Consider the following 20,565-nt stretch of genomic DNA (forward strand, 5'->3'; position numbering starts at 1 on the left):
GAAGGCGTGAGTGGGAGACGAGGAGGAGACGAGGCGTGGACTGGGATTAATATAGCCGATTCAGATCTTCACCAATCAAATGAGCTCCTCTCCTCACCTTTAATGCGTTAGGGGAGGTTCAGTGCAAGTTCCGTCACTTGACAACCCGATGACAGAAGCAGCGCCGCTGCTCCCACCACGCTCATCACGCGCTGTGCGCGCGTATCATAATACTAACAATGCCCATATTATAAAAAACAGGAGAGAGAGAGGGAGATGTTTTGGTCCGAGAGGCTGAGTTTCCGTTACGCGTGCCATCCGCCTTTGATCTGACGTCAGATGTGACGGGACAATCTATATAGATATAAATTCACGTGTTGATTCAGTTAGTTGCATTAAATAGTGTTTGTTGTGATTATTTATTGCATTTAAATGTGCCTGGAACTGTGGAAACCTGCCTGTGAGGTCTCGGTGACGTGTACGCACTGCGCGCCGTCAGCCAAACTTCCACTCCGCCAGCTGTGATTCGGATTGAATGAATGGACTTTATTTACGCCTTGCGCCTTGCGCCGAAAGTAGACCACGTTGGAGCTGGCGAGCTTTCAGCGCAGTCTCGGCGAGGCTTTTTGCCACGAAACTTCCGCTACGCCAAGCTGAATCTGTGACGCCTCCCCCTGCTGCGCCGCCACACCCATATTGGCGCAGGCGATCCACCAAACTGCCAAACTGACGGTGCGCAAGGCTGCGCGGGTCGAAACTTGCATTGCGCCGGCTCCGCCACCCTGCGCCGCCCTGCGCTGCGCCACGAAACTAGGGCCCATGGTGTTATCCTTCATACTTCAAACGAGGCTCTCTGTCAATCAAAGGTGTTAATCAGTTTCCAGATGTGTTTAGGTGCCTCAAAGTCTGGTGACTCTGAAGGTCTTGTCCTCCTTGTTCGGGGGTGCGTGGAGAACTTGTAGATGCTCTGATTTAAGGGTTCGTAAATACTCTAACCGAGCCATAAAGCGGCCTCCATTTCCTCCAGGTCGGTCCAGTGACCTGAAGGAGAATGTTTACTCATCTGCTGCGAGGGGACCTTTGTCTGTATATCTTTTCAAGGTGAATAGTTCATCTTTCGTTCGTTGAGAAGTCACATCCGAGAATCGTGGGGCTGTGGCCCCTACATATCCTCCACTCGATCCGATGTTGCCTTGTCGTAGGGAACCTCGGATCGTCCAGGTAGATTCGAGGGATGAATCAGAGGGATTAGTTGTCCAGGTGGCATACAACAGTTTAATGACCAGAGTTGATATTTCTATCAGGGTAAAACTTAACATATAACTATCCTATGGGCGCATCTATATCAGGCTTCTTTAAGCTAACGTAGCATGCACATCTTAGGCTAGTCTGGGCCATGGGTTTTTTACCTACGGCTATGCTGTCTATGATCCAACTTCTTGCAGCATGTCAAACGTAACTGAGGTTAACGTTGTGTGTGAGCATAGTCAACGAACGCGATAGAAAGGTGAGACTTTACCGCACGCAGGGTCTTATGTAGAGTCATGCCATGGGCTTTTTACCACGAGGACGTTTCTTGTTATAGGTCCTATGGTTTGAGTTTGTTGTTACTGTTGCTCTGTTACTTCCACGTCATTCTGCTTGTGTGTTAGAGAACCTCTGCAGTTGCCGCAACAAGTAGATTGTATTTTGAGATTCAGTATCACCCCCACTTGTAGGTGGATGATTATCTTGAGTGGCAAGTATAGAGAGATGACAACTAGAGGGTAAAACAATTGGTGATAGACCGGAGCATTAGGCACATAGTATTTTGCTACTACGGATGTTACTCGGTAAAGACAATTTGTTGGTTGTTTAGCAATTGGAATTTTGTTTCCCCCACTTGTAACTGCTGCCACAAGTGTCTAGATTTTGTCTATCTGTGGAGACGTTTAGGTCCCTGTTAAATCCTATAGGATTTTTGTTTGCTTCTTTGTTTGCTGCTTCGTCTGGTTTTGATGAACCGATTTGACCACTGGCTCTTTTTGACCTTTTTTTTTTGGTTTTGTTAAACGACTGGCGAGAGCTTTTCTGTCCTCATGTTTGGATTTTCCCCCAGAGTGGAAGAAATTTCCAAGCAAAATTTTTCGTACCTGGTTTTCTGCTAAATGTTTTTGTTTGTGTGGCCTTGGAGCCAGACATGTCGTTACATTTTTTTTCTGTATGGTACACAGGGAGTCATGGGCATGCATTGGCATCACCCCCCTTGTGGCTATGCGGTACCACGATCGTCGGGGAAGTGAGTGCTGCAGAGACATGCACCGAAAGGCCCTTGACGACCTGCAGTGATGTACGAGCGTTTGTACAAGTGTTGCGCGCCAGGGATGGAATTAATGTCCTCGCAGGAGATGGGAGGAGCATTGGCATCTGACAAGAGCAGCATCATCTTACTGATTGCTAGGTCGTGAGCTTGGAGTGAGACCAAGTCTGAGTCAGATAAGGCGGGGCGGTCGCGAGAAGCGCGTATGTGGTCGTAGCCACCGGAGGCAAGGCTGTGGCTTGCTCCACTTTTGATGCAACATTTTGTGTAGGTCCAGTTGTTTGATTGGACACTACTTCTGAGGAACCCCCACTTGTGTCTTGTTGTGCCACTGATTCCCTCTCTTTAGTGATTCTTAGCAGGTCAACTTGGACACTGGGTGGTTTGACTTCTGTCTCAAGAGCGTAGCATTGAGCGGCATTTTGTTGCAGAACATCGATGGGTAGAGGTTGGCGGACCTGTGTCCAGATATTTAGGTTTTTGAGATCAATCAGTGGTTCGAATCGATTGATCAGATCTTTGCCAATCAGGAGAGGAATGGCGTTGAGGGGCGATATGTAGACAGGGTGGAGGAAAGTCATCTGTCCAATAGTTAGTTGGATCAGAGCCCTGTTTTTCACCATTATATTGTCCAGACCGTACAGTTGGATCTCAATGGAGCACTTCTGTGACTTCAAGTCTCTGTTTGAACGGTGCGCTATGGACCGTAGCATGTTGAACAGCATTGGAGACATCAGGGTGATATCTGCAGCTGTGTCAAGGAGGGCTTCGTGCACCAGTTCGTTTTCAAGGGTTGCGGATAAGTAAACTTTCCGCATGCTACCCTTTTTGGTCAGGTTGCACAAAAGTTGGAGATGTGGCTCACCCTTGTTTTGGCGTGAGTGTTCAGGTAGGTGGGACCGAGAGGCGGTCCTAGTCTCCACTGAGGTAACTGCTCTGATTACAGTTTATTTTTCTTTAAACAGACATTGGACCATACGCCTGATGTATTTGAGGTCTTTTGGGTGGAGACCTGGTGGTTTATTCTTACCTTTAGAGCTGTGGTTGTTCACTTGGTTAGCTTGTTTGGTATTATCTCCCTTTGGTTCATCGTTGGATGAATCCTGCTTAAGGGATTGTTTCTTACGAGGGTGAGTGTCTCGAAGGTTACATCGACCACTTCCTCTGTTGTTCCAAGGCTGAGGGTTCTCCTGGCGGTTTGTTAAAAACCTACCTGAGAGTGAGTATGGAACACGGACTCTCGGTTTGAACTCAGGGTTCTTTTGTCCTCTACCAGACCCTGGTGGTGGTTGAGGTAACAGTTGGTTTCTCGTTTGGGCGGGTTGTTGCTTTTTTCGAAGGGGAGTTTTGTGGGACTGGGTTTTTGAAACTCCTCCTAATTCTGAGGTCTTGGCATCGAGGCTAAAGACCGTGTTAGGTTCCACAAATTTGTTTGTGGTCTGTTTTTGTTTTACAAAACCCTTTAGAGCGAGTCCTCTAAGTTGTCGACTTGTTGAGGTGTCTGGGTATGCCACGACACCAAGATGATAGCTAGTAGTGGGATGGAGGTTCTGGACGAAGAGCGACTTGAAAGTGTGCTCTTCTTCCATCCCGGGTTCATTCGTAGAACCAAAGTAGGCCAGCCGAAGACGGTGGTTATACTGCTGGGGAGATTCTTTTCTTCCCTGGCGGACTGTCATGGCGGCAATCAAACCAGTCTGTCACTCGTAGTCAGAGAATTCCTCCACCATGGCTTGGCATAGCAGCTTATAATCTGCTTTGGTGTGGTCAGGCTGACGACTAAGGAAGCTGCTGACTTCTCGATTAGAAGTTACCGTGATCAGGTAAATCTTATCGTCGACTGTGGCATTTGGAAACTTCCGCAGATGGAAATCAATATCTTTAAGATATTGGCGGGTGTGAGGATCGCCACTAAGAGTGGGTTCAAAGCGGTTTATGTGGCGTGCCATCTTATCCAGGTCCCTCAGACTGAGGGACCCTGCATGGGAAAGGCGCCTGAATTCGGTTGGAACTGCTGAATAGGGACCCCGCTCACCTTTTCAGGGGGGGTCTGGATGTCCCGATAGTGGGAGCCATGTTCATGTGGGAACAATGGAGAGGGATCCAAGGAAAAGTTTCCTCGAGTTAGTCTCGGAAGTGAAGCATCTCTTTCCACTTCATGACAGGAATCATCAAGGAGGAGTTTGAGCCTACAATTCTGCTTGTCAGAGTCCTGTAGCTCTTTCTTAGCATCCGCAAGTTCTTCCTCATTGACTTTCTGTTGACGATATAACTCATCAACTGCATCTTTGGCAACAATCAGTTGTTGTTGCAGATCTCGGATCTCTTTCTGATCCGCTAGTTCCCACTTAACGTAGTCTTTGATTTGAGTTTTCAGCTCAAATATTTCTTCGTTAGCTCTCTTGAGGTGATGTTCTGTCTTGTATAGTTCATCGTTCGGTTTCTCGACTTTTTTGTTTTTTTGAGCGGAGAAATTATCTTCAATGTTAATGATTGTCAAATTACTAATTATGTTCTAGTTATCCAACAATGACTGTCAGGTGTTGATCACCTAAGGATGCGCTGTTGTACCTGAATGAGAGGGTGGTAAACAGGGAGTGAGAACAAATTTGAGAAGAAAAAAAAAAAAGTTTTATTATGAATTACAATTTGGATCAAAGCACAAAGTCTCGATCTATCTGTTTGATTGTGGGTTGAATAAATCTTGAATTCGAATTAAGATTGAATAATCTTTTTAATTAAATCAGGATCAATGTGGATTACTCCTCTTACAATCCACTAAACTCCTTTTGATCTACCGCACACCCGATTTCAATCTTGCAAACCAAACTCAATCACCAAAACAGCCAGTAGAGGGAGCTCTACTTTTATTCGAATGTAGTTACAAGAAAAGCCTTTAGGGCACTCTTGTGTTCTAGTTTAGTTGCTTAAGCAACCAGCAGAGGGAGCTAATTTATTTTGACTGCAGTTGCGAGGGCAACCGGCAGGGGAGCTGTTTTCTCCTTTGACCACAGTCGAAGAAGAGTTGGGGCAGGAAGTGACGTATTTTGTGGCCCTGGGCCGTTTCACGTTACAGATTAGCACCAACACACAGCAGATTAGCACGGCGGCTCTAAAGTTAGCTCGGCGGCTAACGACAGAAGTACTCAGAAGCACAGTTACACGCTTTATCGTCATAAAGTTTGGTTTACTTCTAACGTTTGAGCGGGTTCTCTTTAAAGGTATCAACAGCTGACGGGACGCTATTTGAGGTCGTTGCCTCGGCGACCGGTTTGTTTCACTTCCGCCATGAGGACGGCTGTCTCTGTCAGCTTAGCTAGGCTGCTCATGGGACAGGAGGTTTTCTGAATTAACTTAAAGACCCTGGAGACTCGCAGCGGAATTTAGTTAAGACAGGACACAGTAAAGTTATCGGAACGTCGCGATAACTTTAGTGTGCCAAATGGCCTTGTTACAAATAAACGTGCAGTGATGTTATGGGGAAGCGCGCTGAGTAGCGGTCTCTGTTAGCGTTCGGTTTCAGAGGGAACCTGGGTTCTCTGGTTTAATTTAAAATGCTCTGGAAACTCGCAGCAGCACATAATCAAAGCAGAACACGATAAAAGACCCGGAACATCGCGGAGAATTTAATGTGTAAAATAGGTTTTCTCTGTGAAGAACGTATAGAGGCGCTTCGCGTGAGAGCATGTCGTCTTTGGCAACGTTTTTACTTCCACTGTGTGATACACAGTTGTTTCCGACCAGTGAGCTAGTCTGGTCTAGAAGCTTGGAAGTCTCTGATTTGAATTAGAAGTCCTGGAAACTCGCAGCAAAATCTACTCAAAACAGGACACGATTACGAGCCCGGAAAATCGTGGAGAACGTAACGTGTAGAAGGCGTTATTTCAGAGCGTACGGCGACGCTATACGTTTAGCATTCAACAATACAACAATCGGCACCTTTTGACAGTGCTCACACAGCTGGGAAGCCGGCGTGTTTACACGCGACTTTATGATCACGTGATATTCACGTGTAGCGGTCAGGACAAGAAGAGGAGAAAAGAAAAGGAGGGGGGAAATAGACTAGTCTTTCGCCGTTAAATGTTACAGTTGTCCGTTTATATGACTTTGCTGCAGATACAATGATTCCTATTTCAAGAACTTATGATCTAAGGAAATGAGACTGATTTATTAAATGATATTGATTGATTGTTAATTAATTAATAAGTGGTCATTAGAGTCATTAACGTGAATTCTATAAAGTTCTGTCTGACCAACAGATGGTGCCCCTTTTACGAGAGCAGGTATTAAAATTGTAGATTAATATACATTGATATACATATTTTAATATCGTAGTTTCCTTACATACAAAGTTTACGTAGGTACCATTAGGTATTAACCTTATCTTCCTACACTTTCAAACATGGAGTTACCAAGGGAGGTATCCAATACCCTCACACTTGACAAGCTCTACTCAGTTGCATATTTGCAAACAGAGCCTGTATATAAGTAGTGGATGTAGTGGAAGGGGAGTGCTTAGAGAGGCTTGGCCTCTGTCAAGGTGGAGTGTGTGGGTTCTTACACAGCCTGATGTTCAGATCTTCAGCGATGGTGTGCCAGGAATTTGGCTTTCACCACAGTTAAAACTGACTGTCATGATTGATCACTGTTCAGTCATCCTCTGATGAAACCATTTTCCTCAACCAGGGCTGAAATCACCACTATTGCTGCTTTGTACATGTTGAAGTCCCAGATCCACCAGGAAACCAAACACTGTCCTGTCTGGGTTCATGACATCATCCAGAGATGCTCGGTGGATTTCACCAAGCTGGATTCTCTGGATCTAGCAAGACCCACGTGGGCTGGTTTACCACAGCTGGAGGAACTCAGAATAAACCATTTAGCTGAGATTTAATAGCAATAAACAAATAAAAAGGATGCTGAAATAACTCCATAATGATGGTGATCAGTAAAAAGTCTGATGTCATGTTTTGTTAGGTCTGTCTGCAAGACAACAAGCTAACTACTTGAAAAAAAACTTTTGAAAAATGTAATTTAGCAATTGGTCTGCTCTCTCTGTGCCTCCGTCTCATGAGATGCAGCTTGGGAGATTTGTATCTTAACCCAAATTTTACACTGAAAAACATCAAATTTGTGCTTGTGGTGCCGGATATCCTAATTATTCCAGCTGTAATTAGACTGTAATAGTTTATACAAAATATCATATTTTATAAGCTTTGTATGTTTTGTTTCAAGATCTTAATTTATAAAGTAGCCAAAGTTGACAGATAAATGTATTGCAGTCTAAGAAGAAAGTGGCATGAGAAGAAATACTCAAGTAAAGTACAAATACTTCAAATGGAAATGTTCCTTCAGTGACACAGAGGTTATTGACCTCTCCACACCTCTGCTATAAATGCTAGAGTCTTTAACAACCAAATGTTCCAGTGCTGCGAGTGTGTTTGACCGATGAGTCACTTACCCTCACAAACAGAACAGACAAGGTTACCGCAAGGCTGTATAAACAGTAACCAAGCAACCAGGTCAAAGACCTGAACAGTCAGTCATAACTTGGTTTTAAATGCCCCATGGATACTTTGTGAAAGTGAGTCTTTAATATTGCATGTAAATAGTACAAATGCATGAAAAAAGAAAAAATCTTATCAGCTCTCACAGGACAGAAATGATGAAGCTCTTTCCTCAATAAAAAACACACAACTTCAGTCCAGTAATCTATGCGTTCAGCATTGCAGGCTCCTCCCCCTGAACTTTGGAAAGCTTTTGGTCATTTCATTTCAGACGTTTCCTCCTTCTCATCTTAGCCACAGACAGAACATCAAAGAAGTGAGTACTTGCTCTGTTTAGTAGCCTACTTTTTGTAAAGCTGCACTCTTACAGGAGATTTGTCACTGTTTGTTAACCATGTGCTCACCACCTGTTTGGAGTCATGTGATTATGCAGCAGATCTAAACTTTCATTTTTATCGGTTTTTGAAAGATATATACATATTTTTTTCATATTGTGTGGACAGACTCCAGCACACGAATCCAGTAACATCCTTACTATTATCTATTATTTTATAAAACATTGTGAATCTTAATAAATGGTTGCATTGTTGCAGAGGAGACTGAAATCTATTTAGACCCCATTTTCATGTAGTCCCAGAACCGTTGCGTGGGGGCCCCACTTATTCTACTGATCATACATTTGTAAAATGCTGTCTCCACCTTTGCACTTACCCGCTGTTTCAGTTCTAGGGCCTTGCTTCCTTCCAGTGTCGAACATTGTGTGAATGCTGAAATTGTGGTTAGAAAGTGACGTAGTAGAAATAGTGGGAATAGCTTTAATGTGTATGATTGCCATTGAAAAGTTGGGTTATACCAAGAATTTATGAAAGATGTGGAATATTTGAAGGATAAATGATAATCTATCTATCTATCTATCTATCTATCTATCTATCTATCTATCTATCTATCTATCTATCTATCTATCTATCTATCTATCTATCTATCTATCTATCTATCTACCGGTATCTAATAACAACTCTCTGTCCTCTTTAGACATGTTTGCTGCCTGGATCTTATTGTTCCTTCTCCTGTCAGGTAAGTCCAGACACATTTAGAACCGATCTATCTATTAAAAAGAATTAATCTAAACCTGCCGCCATCTCCACACCTGAAGGGGCGAATGCGTTCTTGATCCACAACACCAGGAGCAGCCTGTGTCTGGACGAATCAGCAGCTACAGGTGAAGTCCTGCTGAAGAACTGCAACCTGGACTCAGAGTCCCAGCAGTGGATCTGGATTGACCAGGGCATGCTGATGTGTGTTGCATCGTCCAGATGTCTGTCAGCCCTGCAGGGGGACCCTGTCCAGACTCGGTCCTGCTGGGAGTCGGAGGTGGATGTGACGGGGTTGATGTGGGACTGTGACAGGAGCAGACTGATAAGCAGGGACACCTCCATGCTGCTGTCAGTAGACGGCCGGAGTCTAACCCTCGCCCATGTCAGCAAACACTCAAAGTGGAGGTCTCTGGATGAGGGAGACATCTGCCAGGAAAAGCTCAGTAAGTCAGAGTTTACAACTGATTTCTACATCCCATATTTGTGCTATTCAATACAAAACCCAGAATAAACTGGAACCAGAGACCGCATAGACAAAAATATAGATTTTATTTATCCTGCATAGAAAAAAATGAAAACAAATCAAGAAAATAAACCAAACGAAAAGTAACCAATGTGGGCTAAACTGCATTTAGTGCAGTTAGTGTAGAGTCATGCCTAATCAGGGAAGTTGTCACCAAACATAGGCTAAAGTATCAAATAAAGCACCACTACACATGAACCAAATTAAACTGGTTCTAAAAAACACTCAAATTTACCTATTCCAAGCAAGCTAATGGGGCTAAACCACTCTACAAAAACACACATTCAAGATGGCTACTCTATTTTACTTACTCCCCCCCTCAACATGGCAGAAAACCCCACAAAGAAATTAACGGATGGCCCTCCTCTAAAAATCCTGGCTTGTTGCCAGTGACTGGAATCTATAAAAAAGTAATATTATTTCATAAAAGGACTAAAGAACCTATTTAAAACACTGTTCTGCATGAGCCTACCTGGTTTCTTGGCTGATGTACATACTGTATAATGCAATCACTCCAAGCAATTAGAATCCCTCACGAACATGCAGAATTTAGAAAAACAAATGCCTTTAATAATTAATTTACTATTTAATTGGACATTTTAATAATTAAAATCAATACCTGATTGCTTTACTTTGGTTCAAAATATGTTTATTTCAAAGTTGTCCAGCAGTGGCTTGTTGGACCATGTGAACTCAGCTTCCCTCTTTCATGCCTTCAACCTCCTTCTTGAAGAGGTTGGTGTTGCGATATTTGTTGATATCCAAATCCTTCATGATGATTAATAGTAGTGTTTCTCCTTCTCTTCGTTTGGCCATGTATCTCTACTCCAGCTTTACTAACTGTTTAGTTTGTTTGTGTCCAACACAGAGCTGCACATAAACTGAGACTCGTATAGTGAATGTGCTGTAAACATGGCCAAAGAACGCTGCTAAAACCTGAATAATATCAACATATCACACATATCTAAATCCATTCAGAATAAAAACTAATTCAGAATATCCAAACAGAACATGATGTTTACATGACATATATCAAATTAGGAAAGTGTGCATGTGAATGTAGCCAGTATAGTTGACATATTGACTTTGTTAGCAAGCGGTTGCTTATTCACAGATCCACATTACAGAGAAAAATAGTGATTCATTAGAAGTCTTTGTTTGAAGTTTAACACACACAATGTCAACTGTTCTCTCTCAGATTCAATCGCTTTGGGCAGCGAGTGAATCTGGTCACGCCACCAGTCTAATCTGTCTCTATCAATAGAATTATTTATATTAATAGGATTATTAATAGAATTAATAAAAACGGGGCAAAAAGTGGGAGAAGCCAAGGCTTATCTAGTCCGCCCCCATTACCCACAGGATAAAATCTTCATCATAATATTTTCTTATCTTTTGCATTTTTCATTTGACATAACATTTTCTTTTACTTGTGACATTTGACATAACATGTTACAGCAGTAGGTGGTATAGAGAGCTGAAGTCCAGTGCATACAGATTACGTGTGTGTCTGCACACGTGTCCATATTTGTCCGTCATGAGTGAACAACAGTCTCATCTTATAGCATGTAACAAATCCGAGCCGATCCCAGCTATCATTGGGCGAAGGCAGGGTACACCCTGGACAGGTCGCCAGTCTATCACAAGGCTAACATACAGAGATTCACACTCACATTCACCTACGGGCAATTTAGAGTCATCAATTAACCTATCCCCACCCTGCATGTCTTTGGACTGTGGGAGGATCTTACATAGCCTACTTCGAAGTGCCTGATTACGTAGAGCCGTAGGTGGAGGCCTCTATGCAATCCAAAGCACATGCGTGTTACGTGCAGGGGGTGTGTGTGTTCCAAGATGGCAGCTGTGGGTGTCCACCAGTCAGCCATGTGGAGTGGGGGTGTACTTTGTTCTATGTATAATTAGTGTAATATATGAAGTGCCGTAAGGAAAGTTGGATAAGTGAGTTCTAGATCACTAACAACTGAACTAGGTTACCCACTTAACTCAACAATACATCAAATAGAAAATCACGTGGAAACATTAATGTCATCACAATCAGTTTCTGTCCCAAGCTATGCCCAGATTGTTACCAGTCCTTGAAGAATGGTTGGTTGTTCCCCCTGTGGAGGTGCATGGTTGCGTTTCCACACAGAGTACGCTCCAATCTGAATGTTCAGAAACAATTCAATCTGCATCCATGAATTGTTTCATAGATACAAACCCTGAGGTCCCAACACTGTTTGTGTGGCAAAAAGAAATAATATTTCAACAACAGGTTGTGAGATGGATGAAAATGAAAGGTAAGTTTAGTGTATATGCTGTGTAACTGTGTTTGTTTTCCTCCAGGGTCCAGGAGGGGATCTGATGATCCAGAAGACTTTGAGACTGCAGAGAAGCAAACAGAGGCTATGACGGAGGATCAGAGAGAAAACCTTCGCTGGTACTATCGCACTGAGAAGTGTAAGTGCTTCATCCAAATGAAAATGTAGTCTCCCCACTCCAGATCGTTGTGAATGCTGCAGCTCCTGTAGAGCTTAGCTGGTGGTGCTATACAAAATACTCCTATCAGATTTTAAGTTTCACTGACCACTCAGCCTCAGAGACACCACTGATCATAGTCTTCACACACTAATAACATTGTAAGTCAGGAGTGCCTCCTTGCTTTAAAGTCCTGGAGCAACAAGCAAAACAACTACCTCCAAAAAAGCCATTTCTATAATTGAAAACAATGAATTCACCCTGTGATGCCGATCTGTGTAACAGGTTTTTGCCCTGCTCATGCTACCACCTTCCACTGAGTTTCATGAAAATCTGGCCAGAACATTTTTGAGCGTGTGCACATAAAAGAGGCGGTGTTTGCAGCATTTGATCAATCGCAAACATGGATCAGTCGACAAATCTTCATCATTTTCTTCATTCAGAGATAGACCATGGTGTTCTGGAACACAATTCTTAAATTCTTCAAACAACATCAACTCCAAAGCTAAAAAAGTTGGGAAAGCCAGGGTGCTGAGGGTCAATATGCTGGTTCACTGATAAGTGATAATGATCAGGTGTGAGGAACACCCTGGGCAGGTTGCCAGTCTATCAACGGGCTGACATGTAGAGACAGACAGGTAACCAGTATCAGTAAAACTAGAACAAAAAGTATTGGTATCGTAAAGTACTTAAACAATCTGGTATTGGACATCCCCAACATAATTTATATTATTTATTGTAACGTGCTATATTAATATCATCATATGAGCTGCATGTTTAGCACTTTTATTCCTGTTGCAGCAACCATGTGGACATTTGTGCTGCTGGGCCTGGCCTTCTTCTGCCTTCTTATTGGCTTTTTGCTGCTGGGAATGGGAGCCATGGCCAACAAGTATTAGTTATACAATTACATTTTCATGTCAGCAATTGTATAATATTAATATTTCAAAGGCTGTTGAGTGACGCAGTTCCCTGTCTTTCTTCCCTCAGGAACAGAAAGAAGATTGCAAAGTACAAGGCAGCAGCTGCCGGGGCTCAGAAAAGTGAGGAGCTGCAGATAATTTCAACACTCAGAGATGAGGATGAGGAGATGACGCCAACGTCAGACGTGAGTCTGATGCAGGCAGAAAAACCCTCGCCACCCAACGGGGAAGTGAGCGAGCTCAAAGCAGGACACATCATGGTCACGTGGAAAGACGGCAACACCTCCTGCTTGTACTCGGATACTGCAGCAGATGAGGAGAAACAGGAGGAGGCTCAGGAGGAGAAACGGGAGGAGGCTCAGGTGGAGAAACAGGAGGAGGCTCAGGTGGAGAAACAGGAGGATGATCAGGAGGAGAAATGGGAGGAGAAACAGGAGGAGAAACTGGAGTCAGCTGCTGAGCTGGAGGCTGACGAGGCAATAAAGACGATGGAGTGAAGCAGCAGTTAGCAGCTTCCATCACAATTGGTTTAACCCTCCACCACCCACTGCTCCACCCGCAGGATGCTAACAGAAAAAAACAACAACTTTGATAGACTCCTAATATTACCAAATAGCAGTACATCTGTAAAACCTTCTGTCTGTCAGTCCAACAGATTAATCAACTCCTGAATGTGTCCACATTCACTGCAAAGGTCTGTAGATCCAACATGGTCCATCAGTTGACAGACAGTAGAAAGAGTCGCAGGCTGTTGTAACAGGTTGTTTATTCCTTTGGGTAAAATGTAATACCCGACACAATAAACTGTGAATTTTAATGAAACTTAATAGAATTCTTGTAATGTGTGCAGTGGATTGGATGGTTTATTTGTTTAGTTTATGTGTGTATGTTTCTGTTAAAGGGACAATTTGCCATCTTTTAGGTTTTAGGAGGTCCAATCAGTGATGATGGTAATTGTAGTCGATGAAGCTCCCCGGTGTGTGCTATATTGACAGAGAAAGCTGAGTGCTGGCTGTGACTATGTACAGGGATGCATTGCATGTGAGCGTCTGTTGCCAGGAGGGCCCCGCCCACTATGTCTTCTCCCACCACTAAGCGACCAATCACAGAAAGATGCATCGCCTGCAAAACCATTGTATTGGTGACCCTTCTTGGTTTGATCAGGGGCTAATGCAGCCTCGGCTTCTCTCTCCTACATTTCTTCTGCCATAAACTCCATGGCCACAATAAATAGTGCTGAATATATACAAGTCAGCCAAAACCCTGTGAAATGTCTACCTAATATCTTCTGCACTCACATTCTGGGATGCCATTTCCACAGTTTGCACATGCATGGAGAACAAGGAAGTTGCCCTGGAAGCAGAGGAATCCCAGCTGAACAGCAGCCTTGTAGTCCGTCCTTGCATCCAACTACGTCACTGTCCTGTCACATGATGCCACGGATGCAGGAAGAAGAAGCTGCAGCTTTCTGGGTCAATATTGAATTCACCGACTACATTTTGTCAGGCTTGGCAGAAACGGAGGACTCAGATGCAGGGCAGTAGTACAGACAGGCTTTATTTTTAAATACAGTTTCCCTGTAGACGGCGACAACAGAACAGGCTGTAAAACACTATAGGTCCAACGGACCACACTAACAAAACAACAAGAACAAAGGAAGCCCCCGTAGGAGAAAAAAGGAGAAGACTACACTGGTCTTAAGAATCTAGGAGTTTATGAAAGTTACTCAAACTGAAAATCGCTCCCGGAGGAGGAAGGCACACAGGCTATGAAAATAAATCTACTCTTATACAGCTGAAAACATTTAACGAACAGAAATCTCTCCAACAGGAGGAAAAGCAAACGCTATGAATCTTATCTAACAATGAAACAGAAATTCCTAACCAAAAGGTATCCAAATCAAAATCACTCTACCACAGAGGAAAACTATATGCAAAAATAAAACTTGGCAATACTTATCTAAATCGAAATATGCAAGGCAAGGTCAAGACTGTGGAATTGGCTGGACGTAATCGACGAGACGAACGAAATACTCTGGCAGCGAAGACAGGGGAAGACACAGACTATATACACATGAGGGAGGGAGCACAGGTGGAAACAATCAGGGATCAGGGAAGACGCCAGACCGGTGACACAAGAGGAAGGGCAGGTGACCTGAAACGAGAGGAGCGTTACTTTTCAAAATAAAACATGAAATTCACAAGACAGAAAAAAACCAAGACAAGACATCCCTCACCGCGGTGTGACAGTACCCCCCCCTCTACGGCCGACACCTGACGGCCCAGGCTGCCCAGGGTTATTTTTATGAAAGTCATCGATGAGGGTGGGGTCCACGATGTGGTGGGAAGGGATCCACTGTCTCTCCTCAGGTCCGTATCCCTCCCAGTCCACTAGATACTGTCTGCCCCGGCCCCGGTTGCGTACTGCCAACAGCTGCTTTACCTTGTACACCGGACCCCCTTCAATTACTTCGGGTGGTGGAGGGGCCGTGGTGGTCGGGACCATTTGACTTTCCTTGACAGGTTTGATCTGGCTGACATGGAATGTGGGATGCACACGAAGGGGCCGGGGCAGACGAAGACGCACAGCTGCAGGTCCGATGATCTGGGCGACCGGGAATGGTCCCACGAACCGAGGAGCTAGCTTCCTGGAGGGAACCTTAAGGTGGAGGTCCTTGGCCGAGAGCCACACTTTCTGGCCCACCTGGTAAGCTGGAGCAGGACGCCTCTTGCGGTCTGCCGCCTTCTTCACCCGATCCCCCTGGCGAATTAGCACCTGGCGGGCGGCTGCCCAGACACGGTGGCAGCGTCGAATCATGGCGTGGGCAGAGGGGACCGAAACCTCCCGTTCGTTCTCTGGAAAAACTGGGGGTTGATAACCGTAAGCACATTTGAATGGTGAGAATCCTGTAGCAGATGTGGGTAAAGAATTATGGGCATACTCAACCCAGACCAGGTTCTTGCTCCATGTCGAGGGATTCTGGGAGAGTAGGCACCGGAGGCCGGTTTCCAATTGTTGGTTGAGGCGCTCGGTCTGGCCGTTGGCCTCCGGGTGGTATCCTGAGGTCAGGCTGGCCTTGGCGCCGATGAGCCTACAGAACTCCCTCCAGAACCGTGACACGAACTGGGGCCCCCGGTCGGAAACAATGTCTTTGGGGAATCCATGGACCCTGAAAACCTGATTCATCATGACCTCCGCCAACTCTTTGGCGGAGGGTAGCTTGGGCAAGGCAATAAATTTGACCATTTTAGAGAAACGGTCTACCACGGTGAGGACAGTGGTGTTACCTTGGGATACCGGGAGCCCCGTGACGAAGTCCATGGAGATGTCCGACCACGGTCTGGAGGGGATGGGGAGTGGTTGCAGGAGACCCATTCGAGGCCGGGAGGATGTCTTGTTGCGGGCGCAGACCGAGCATGCCTCCACGTACTCCCGAACCTCCGGCTCCATGGACGGCCACCAGAACCGTCGGGAGATGACGAACATTGTTCTCTGAACTCCCGGGTGGCATGAAAGCAGTGAGGTATGGGCCCAATGAATCACCTGTGGGCGCAGCCCGGCCGGCACAAACAACCGATTATCTGGGCACCCACGAGGTGATGGAACCCCACCATTAGCCTGCTTCACCTCTTCTTCTATCTGCCAGGAGACCGCTCCTACCACACAGGTTAGTGGAAGGATGGTTTCAGGTTCCTTGGCAACAGGCTCGGGGTCGAATAGCCGGGATAGCGCGTCTGGCTTGACGTTCCGGGACCCCGGCCTGTAGGAAAGAGAGAAAGAGAAGCGGTTAAAAAAGAGCGCCCACCTGGCCTGGCGAGAGTTTAGCCTCTTAGCTTTTCTGATGTACTCAAGATTTCGGTGATCAGTCCAGACTATGAACGGTTGTTCGGCCCCCTCTAGCCAATGCCTCCACTCTTCGAGGGCAAGTTTGACCGCCAGTAGTTCTCGGTTGCCCACATCATAGTTCCTTTCAGCTCTGGACAGCCGCCGCGACAGGAAGGCGCATGGGTGTATCTTGCCATCCTTTTCCGATCGTTGGGAGAGGATGGCGCCCACCCCTTCGTTCGATGCGTCTACTTCGACCACAAACTGCCGCTGAGGGTCCGGCATGGTGAGGATGGGGGCTGACGTGAAGCGGAGCTTGAGATCCTGGAATGCTTTCTCTGCTGCAGGCGACCAGTGGAACTGCACCTGAGTGGAGGTAAGAGCATGAAGAGGAGCCGCTATTGCGCTAAAGCCTCTGATAAACCGCCTGTAAAAGTTAGCAAACCCCAAAAATTGCTGAACCTTCTTGCGGCTATCAGGTGTGGGCCATTCGGCTACAGCGCTAACTTTAGCCGGGTCCATCTGAACTCTTCCAGGGGCTACGATGAAGCCCAGAAAGGAGACGGTGTCGGCATGAAATACACTCTTCTCGGCCTTCACATACAAGTGATTGTCTAGGAGTCTTTTAAGAACTTTGGTCACATGGTCTTGGTGAGTGTCAATGTCAGGTGAGTAAATCAAAATATCGTCTAAATATACATAGACAAAATGATCCAAGAAGTCCCTCAACACATCATTAATCATGGCCTGAAACACGGCGGGGGCATTGGTGAGACCGAATGGCATGACCAGATACTCGTAATGGCCACTCGAAGTGTTGAACCCGGTCTTCCACTCATCGCCCTCTCTTATTCGGACCAAGTGGTAGGCGTTGCGTAGGTCGAGTTTTGTGAACACTTTGGCCTGTTGGATTTGGTCAAAGACCGATGACATGAGAGGGAGTGGATAGCGATTTTTTATTGTAATGTCATTAAGTGGGCTATAGTCTATGCAAGGTCTCAGGGACCCATCTTTCTTATCCACAAAGAAGAAGCCCGCCCCAGCTGGCGATGATGAAGGGCGGATGAGACCAGCTTTTAGTGACGTGGTGAGGTACTCTCTCATGGCCTCTTTTTCTGGTCCAGAAACAGAGTACAGGCGGCCCTTAGGTATGGTGGATCCAGGAATCAGGTCGATGGCGCAGTCGTATGGGCGGTGTGGGGGGAGAGACAGAGCTTTGGATTTACTAAAAACTTCCCGAAGCTGATGGTAGCAGGGGGGTACCAGGTTCAGGTCCGGGGATTCTGGTTCTGTATTAGGGTTGACAGAGAACAGGTTAATCTCAGCTTCTTTGCCCATACAATGTCTTAAACAGTCCTCCCCCCATCTGATGATGTCTCCGGACCTCCAATCTACCTGGGGGTTGTGGCGAAACAGCCAAGGTTGGCCCAGAATGAGTGTATGAGAGGTGGACTTAAATAAGAAAAAACGAATTTCCTCTTCATGATCCTTAATGTGCAGGTGGACGGGTTCGCTGATGTGAGTGATAGTAAAGAGTTCTTTACCGTTGAGAGATCGGGCCCTGACTGGATTAACCAGGGGTTCGGATTTAATCCCCAATCTCTCCGCTAAACCCCAGTCCATCAAACTCTCATCTGCCCCAGAGTCAATAAGTGCCTTAAGGTTCGTGTCTGTGTGGTGCATTACCTTTACTTTGGTCAAGGCGCGTGAAACAGAGCTTGCAGTCGCGGATACATTCACCGTCGGGGTTCGTTTAGTTGGACAGGTGGTTACAAGGTGCCCCGTTTCCCCACAGTAAAAACACCTTCCCTCCGACAGCCGTCTCCGCCTCTCCTCCTCCGACAGCCGCGCTCTGCCCAGCTGCATGGGTTCGCTCTCTCCCTCAGTCGCGGACTGATGACGTGGGGTTGGCGAGGTGTGGTGAGTGAACGGGTGGCTTGGGATGGTAGTGAACGGTGCTCCTCCTACCGTGTCCGTACTACCTTCCCGGTGTCGTCTGAGCTGACGAAGTCGATTATCCGTCCGAATGGCGAGTGCGACGAGGTCGTCCAATCCTGCGGGCAAATCGAGGGGAACAAGCAGATCCTGGATCGGGGCTGCCAGCCCCTTAAAAAACACATCATACAACGCTGTGGAGTTCCACCCACTCTCAGCTGATAGTGTGCGAAAACGAATAGCATAATCACACACGGGGTCCTTGCCTTGTCTTAATCCACTTAGCTCTTGAGCCTTTTCCCGGTCGTCTGCCACCGGATCGAATGTTTTCTTTAGCGCCGTCTCGAAGTCTCCAAGAGTGTTACAGATGGCTGACTTCCTGCTCCATTCAGCGGACGCCCAGGCTTTGGCTCTCCCGGTTAGGTGCGAGATCATGAAGGCGATCTTTACTCGGTCAGAGGGGAATGCGTGGGGGGTTAATTCAAAGTGAATGGAACAGTCTATAATGAATGTCTTACATAGTCCTGGTTCCCCGGAGTATTGAGCTGGTGGAGCCAATCTGCTACCCGCCCCAAAGTAAGGGGTGGGCGGAGTAGGTGGAGTCGGTGGTACGGGAGCCGGTGGTACGGGAGCCGGTGCGATGGGTCGAGGGGGCTGCGCGAGCAGTCCCTGTAGTTGAGCCGAGATCTGACCCATCTGCGCCGCCATGGCACTCTGGAACTCCTCCTGGCGTGAGATGCGGGCTTCTTGGTCACGCAGGACTCCCGACAGCTGTTCTGCCTCTGCTGGGTCCATTTCTGGCCAGAGTATTCTGTCAGGCTTGGCAGAAACGGAGGACTCAGATGCAGGGCAGTAGTACAGACAGGCTTTATTTTTAAATACAGTTTCCCTGTAGACGGCGACAACAGAACAGGCTGTAAAACACTATAGGTCCAACGGACCACACTAACAAAACAACAAGAACAAAGGAAGCCCCCGTAGGAGAAAAAAGGAGAAGACTACACTGGTCTTAAGAATCTAGGAGTTTATGAAAGTTACTCAAACTGAAAATCGCTCCCGGAGGAGGAAGGCACACAGGCTATGAAAATAAATCTACTCTTATACAGCTGAAAACATTTAACGAACAGAAATCTCTCCAACAGGAGGAAAAGCAAACGCTATGAATCTTATCTAACAATGAAACAGAAATTCCTAACCAAAAGGTATCCAAATCAAAATCACTCTACCACAGAGGAAAACTATATGCAAAAATAAAACTTGGCAATACTTATCTAAATCGAAATATGCAAGGCAAGGTCAAGACTGTGGAATTGGCTGGACGTAATCGACGAGACGAACGAAATACTCTGGCAGCGAAGACAGGGGAAGACACAGACTATATACACATGAGGGAGGGAGCACAGGTGGAAACAATCAGGGATCAGGGAAGACGCCAGACCGGTGACACAAGAGGAAGGGCAGGTGACCTGAAACGAGAGGAGCGTTACTTTTCAAAATAAAACATGAAATTCACAAGACAGAAAAAAACCAAGACAAGACATCCCTCACCGCGGTGTGACACATTTACCATCAATACTGGTTGGTGTACCAACATAAAAATACAGAATTTTATCAATAAATTGATTATCAATGGTTACATACTGTAGAAGCATGTTTTCCATTCTGTCATGGTCTTGGGTTTTGTTTAGTTAACTTCCTGTTTTATTTTGAAGTTCCCTGCTTCTTGTGTTCTGTGTTTGTTTGACAAACTAGCTCCTCCACCCTCCGCATATACCCACTTAGTGGGTACAAACCAGTTAGTGGGGAGTGGAAGTGGGTTATAAAGAAACAAACGTCAAGTTTTGTGCGACGATCAGTACAAAAATGTAGCCTACTTATAACTGATCCAACTTAGATAGATAATATAAAATAAGATAGAAATGTGTCGCCCAAATATTAGTGATGTCCAAATGAAGCTTCGTGAAGCATTTTCTTTATTTTCTGAGCCCAATAGATGGCGCTC

General features: G+C 45.7%; 1 protein-coding gene across 1 annotated transcript; it reads left to right on the forward strand.

Annotated features, from left to right (window-relative positions):
• The first annotated feature begins 8,058 nt into the window (after positions 1 to 8,058).
• On the forward strand, positions 8,059 to 14,057 carry LOC311013825 (uncharacterized protein). The gene is made up of 6 exons (XM_084010058.1): positions 8,059 to 8,101; positions 8,818 to 8,859; positions 8,939 to 9,322; positions 11,749 to 11,862; positions 12,682 to 12,772; positions 12,871 to 14,057. Exons 2-6 carry the CDS (start codon positions 8,820 to 8,822, stop codon positions 13,298 to 13,300), a joined length of 1,059 nt encoding a protein of 352 aa, XP_083866184.1. The 5' UTR covers positions 8,059 to 8,101; positions 8,818 to 8,819; the 3' UTR covers positions 13,301 to 14,057.
• Positions 14,058 to 20,565: the final 6,508 nt, after the last annotated feature.

This window comes from Eutrigla gurnardus, assembly GCF_963514095.1.
Source record: "Eutrigla gurnardus genome assembly, chromosome: 1".
Classification (NCBI taxonomy): Eukaryota; Metazoa; Chordata; class Actinopteri; order Perciformes; family Triglidae; genus Eutrigla; species Eutrigla gurnardus.

Excerpts from the sequence above, each read along its gene's own strand:
- LOC311013825 (XM_084010058.1), top strand. The coding sequence starts at position 8,820 with ATGTTTGCTGCCTGGATCTTATTGTTCCTTCTCCTGTCAG. Across the intron at positions 8,860-8,938 it reads ATTGTTCCTTCTCCTGTCAG|GGGCGAATGCGTTCTTGATC; the intron begins GTAAGTCCAGAC and ends CCACACCTGAAG. Across the intron at positions 9,323-11,748 it reads CATCTGCCAGGAAAAGCTCA|GGTCCAGGAGGGGATCTGAT; the intron begins GTAAGTCAGAGT and ends GTTTTCCTCCAG.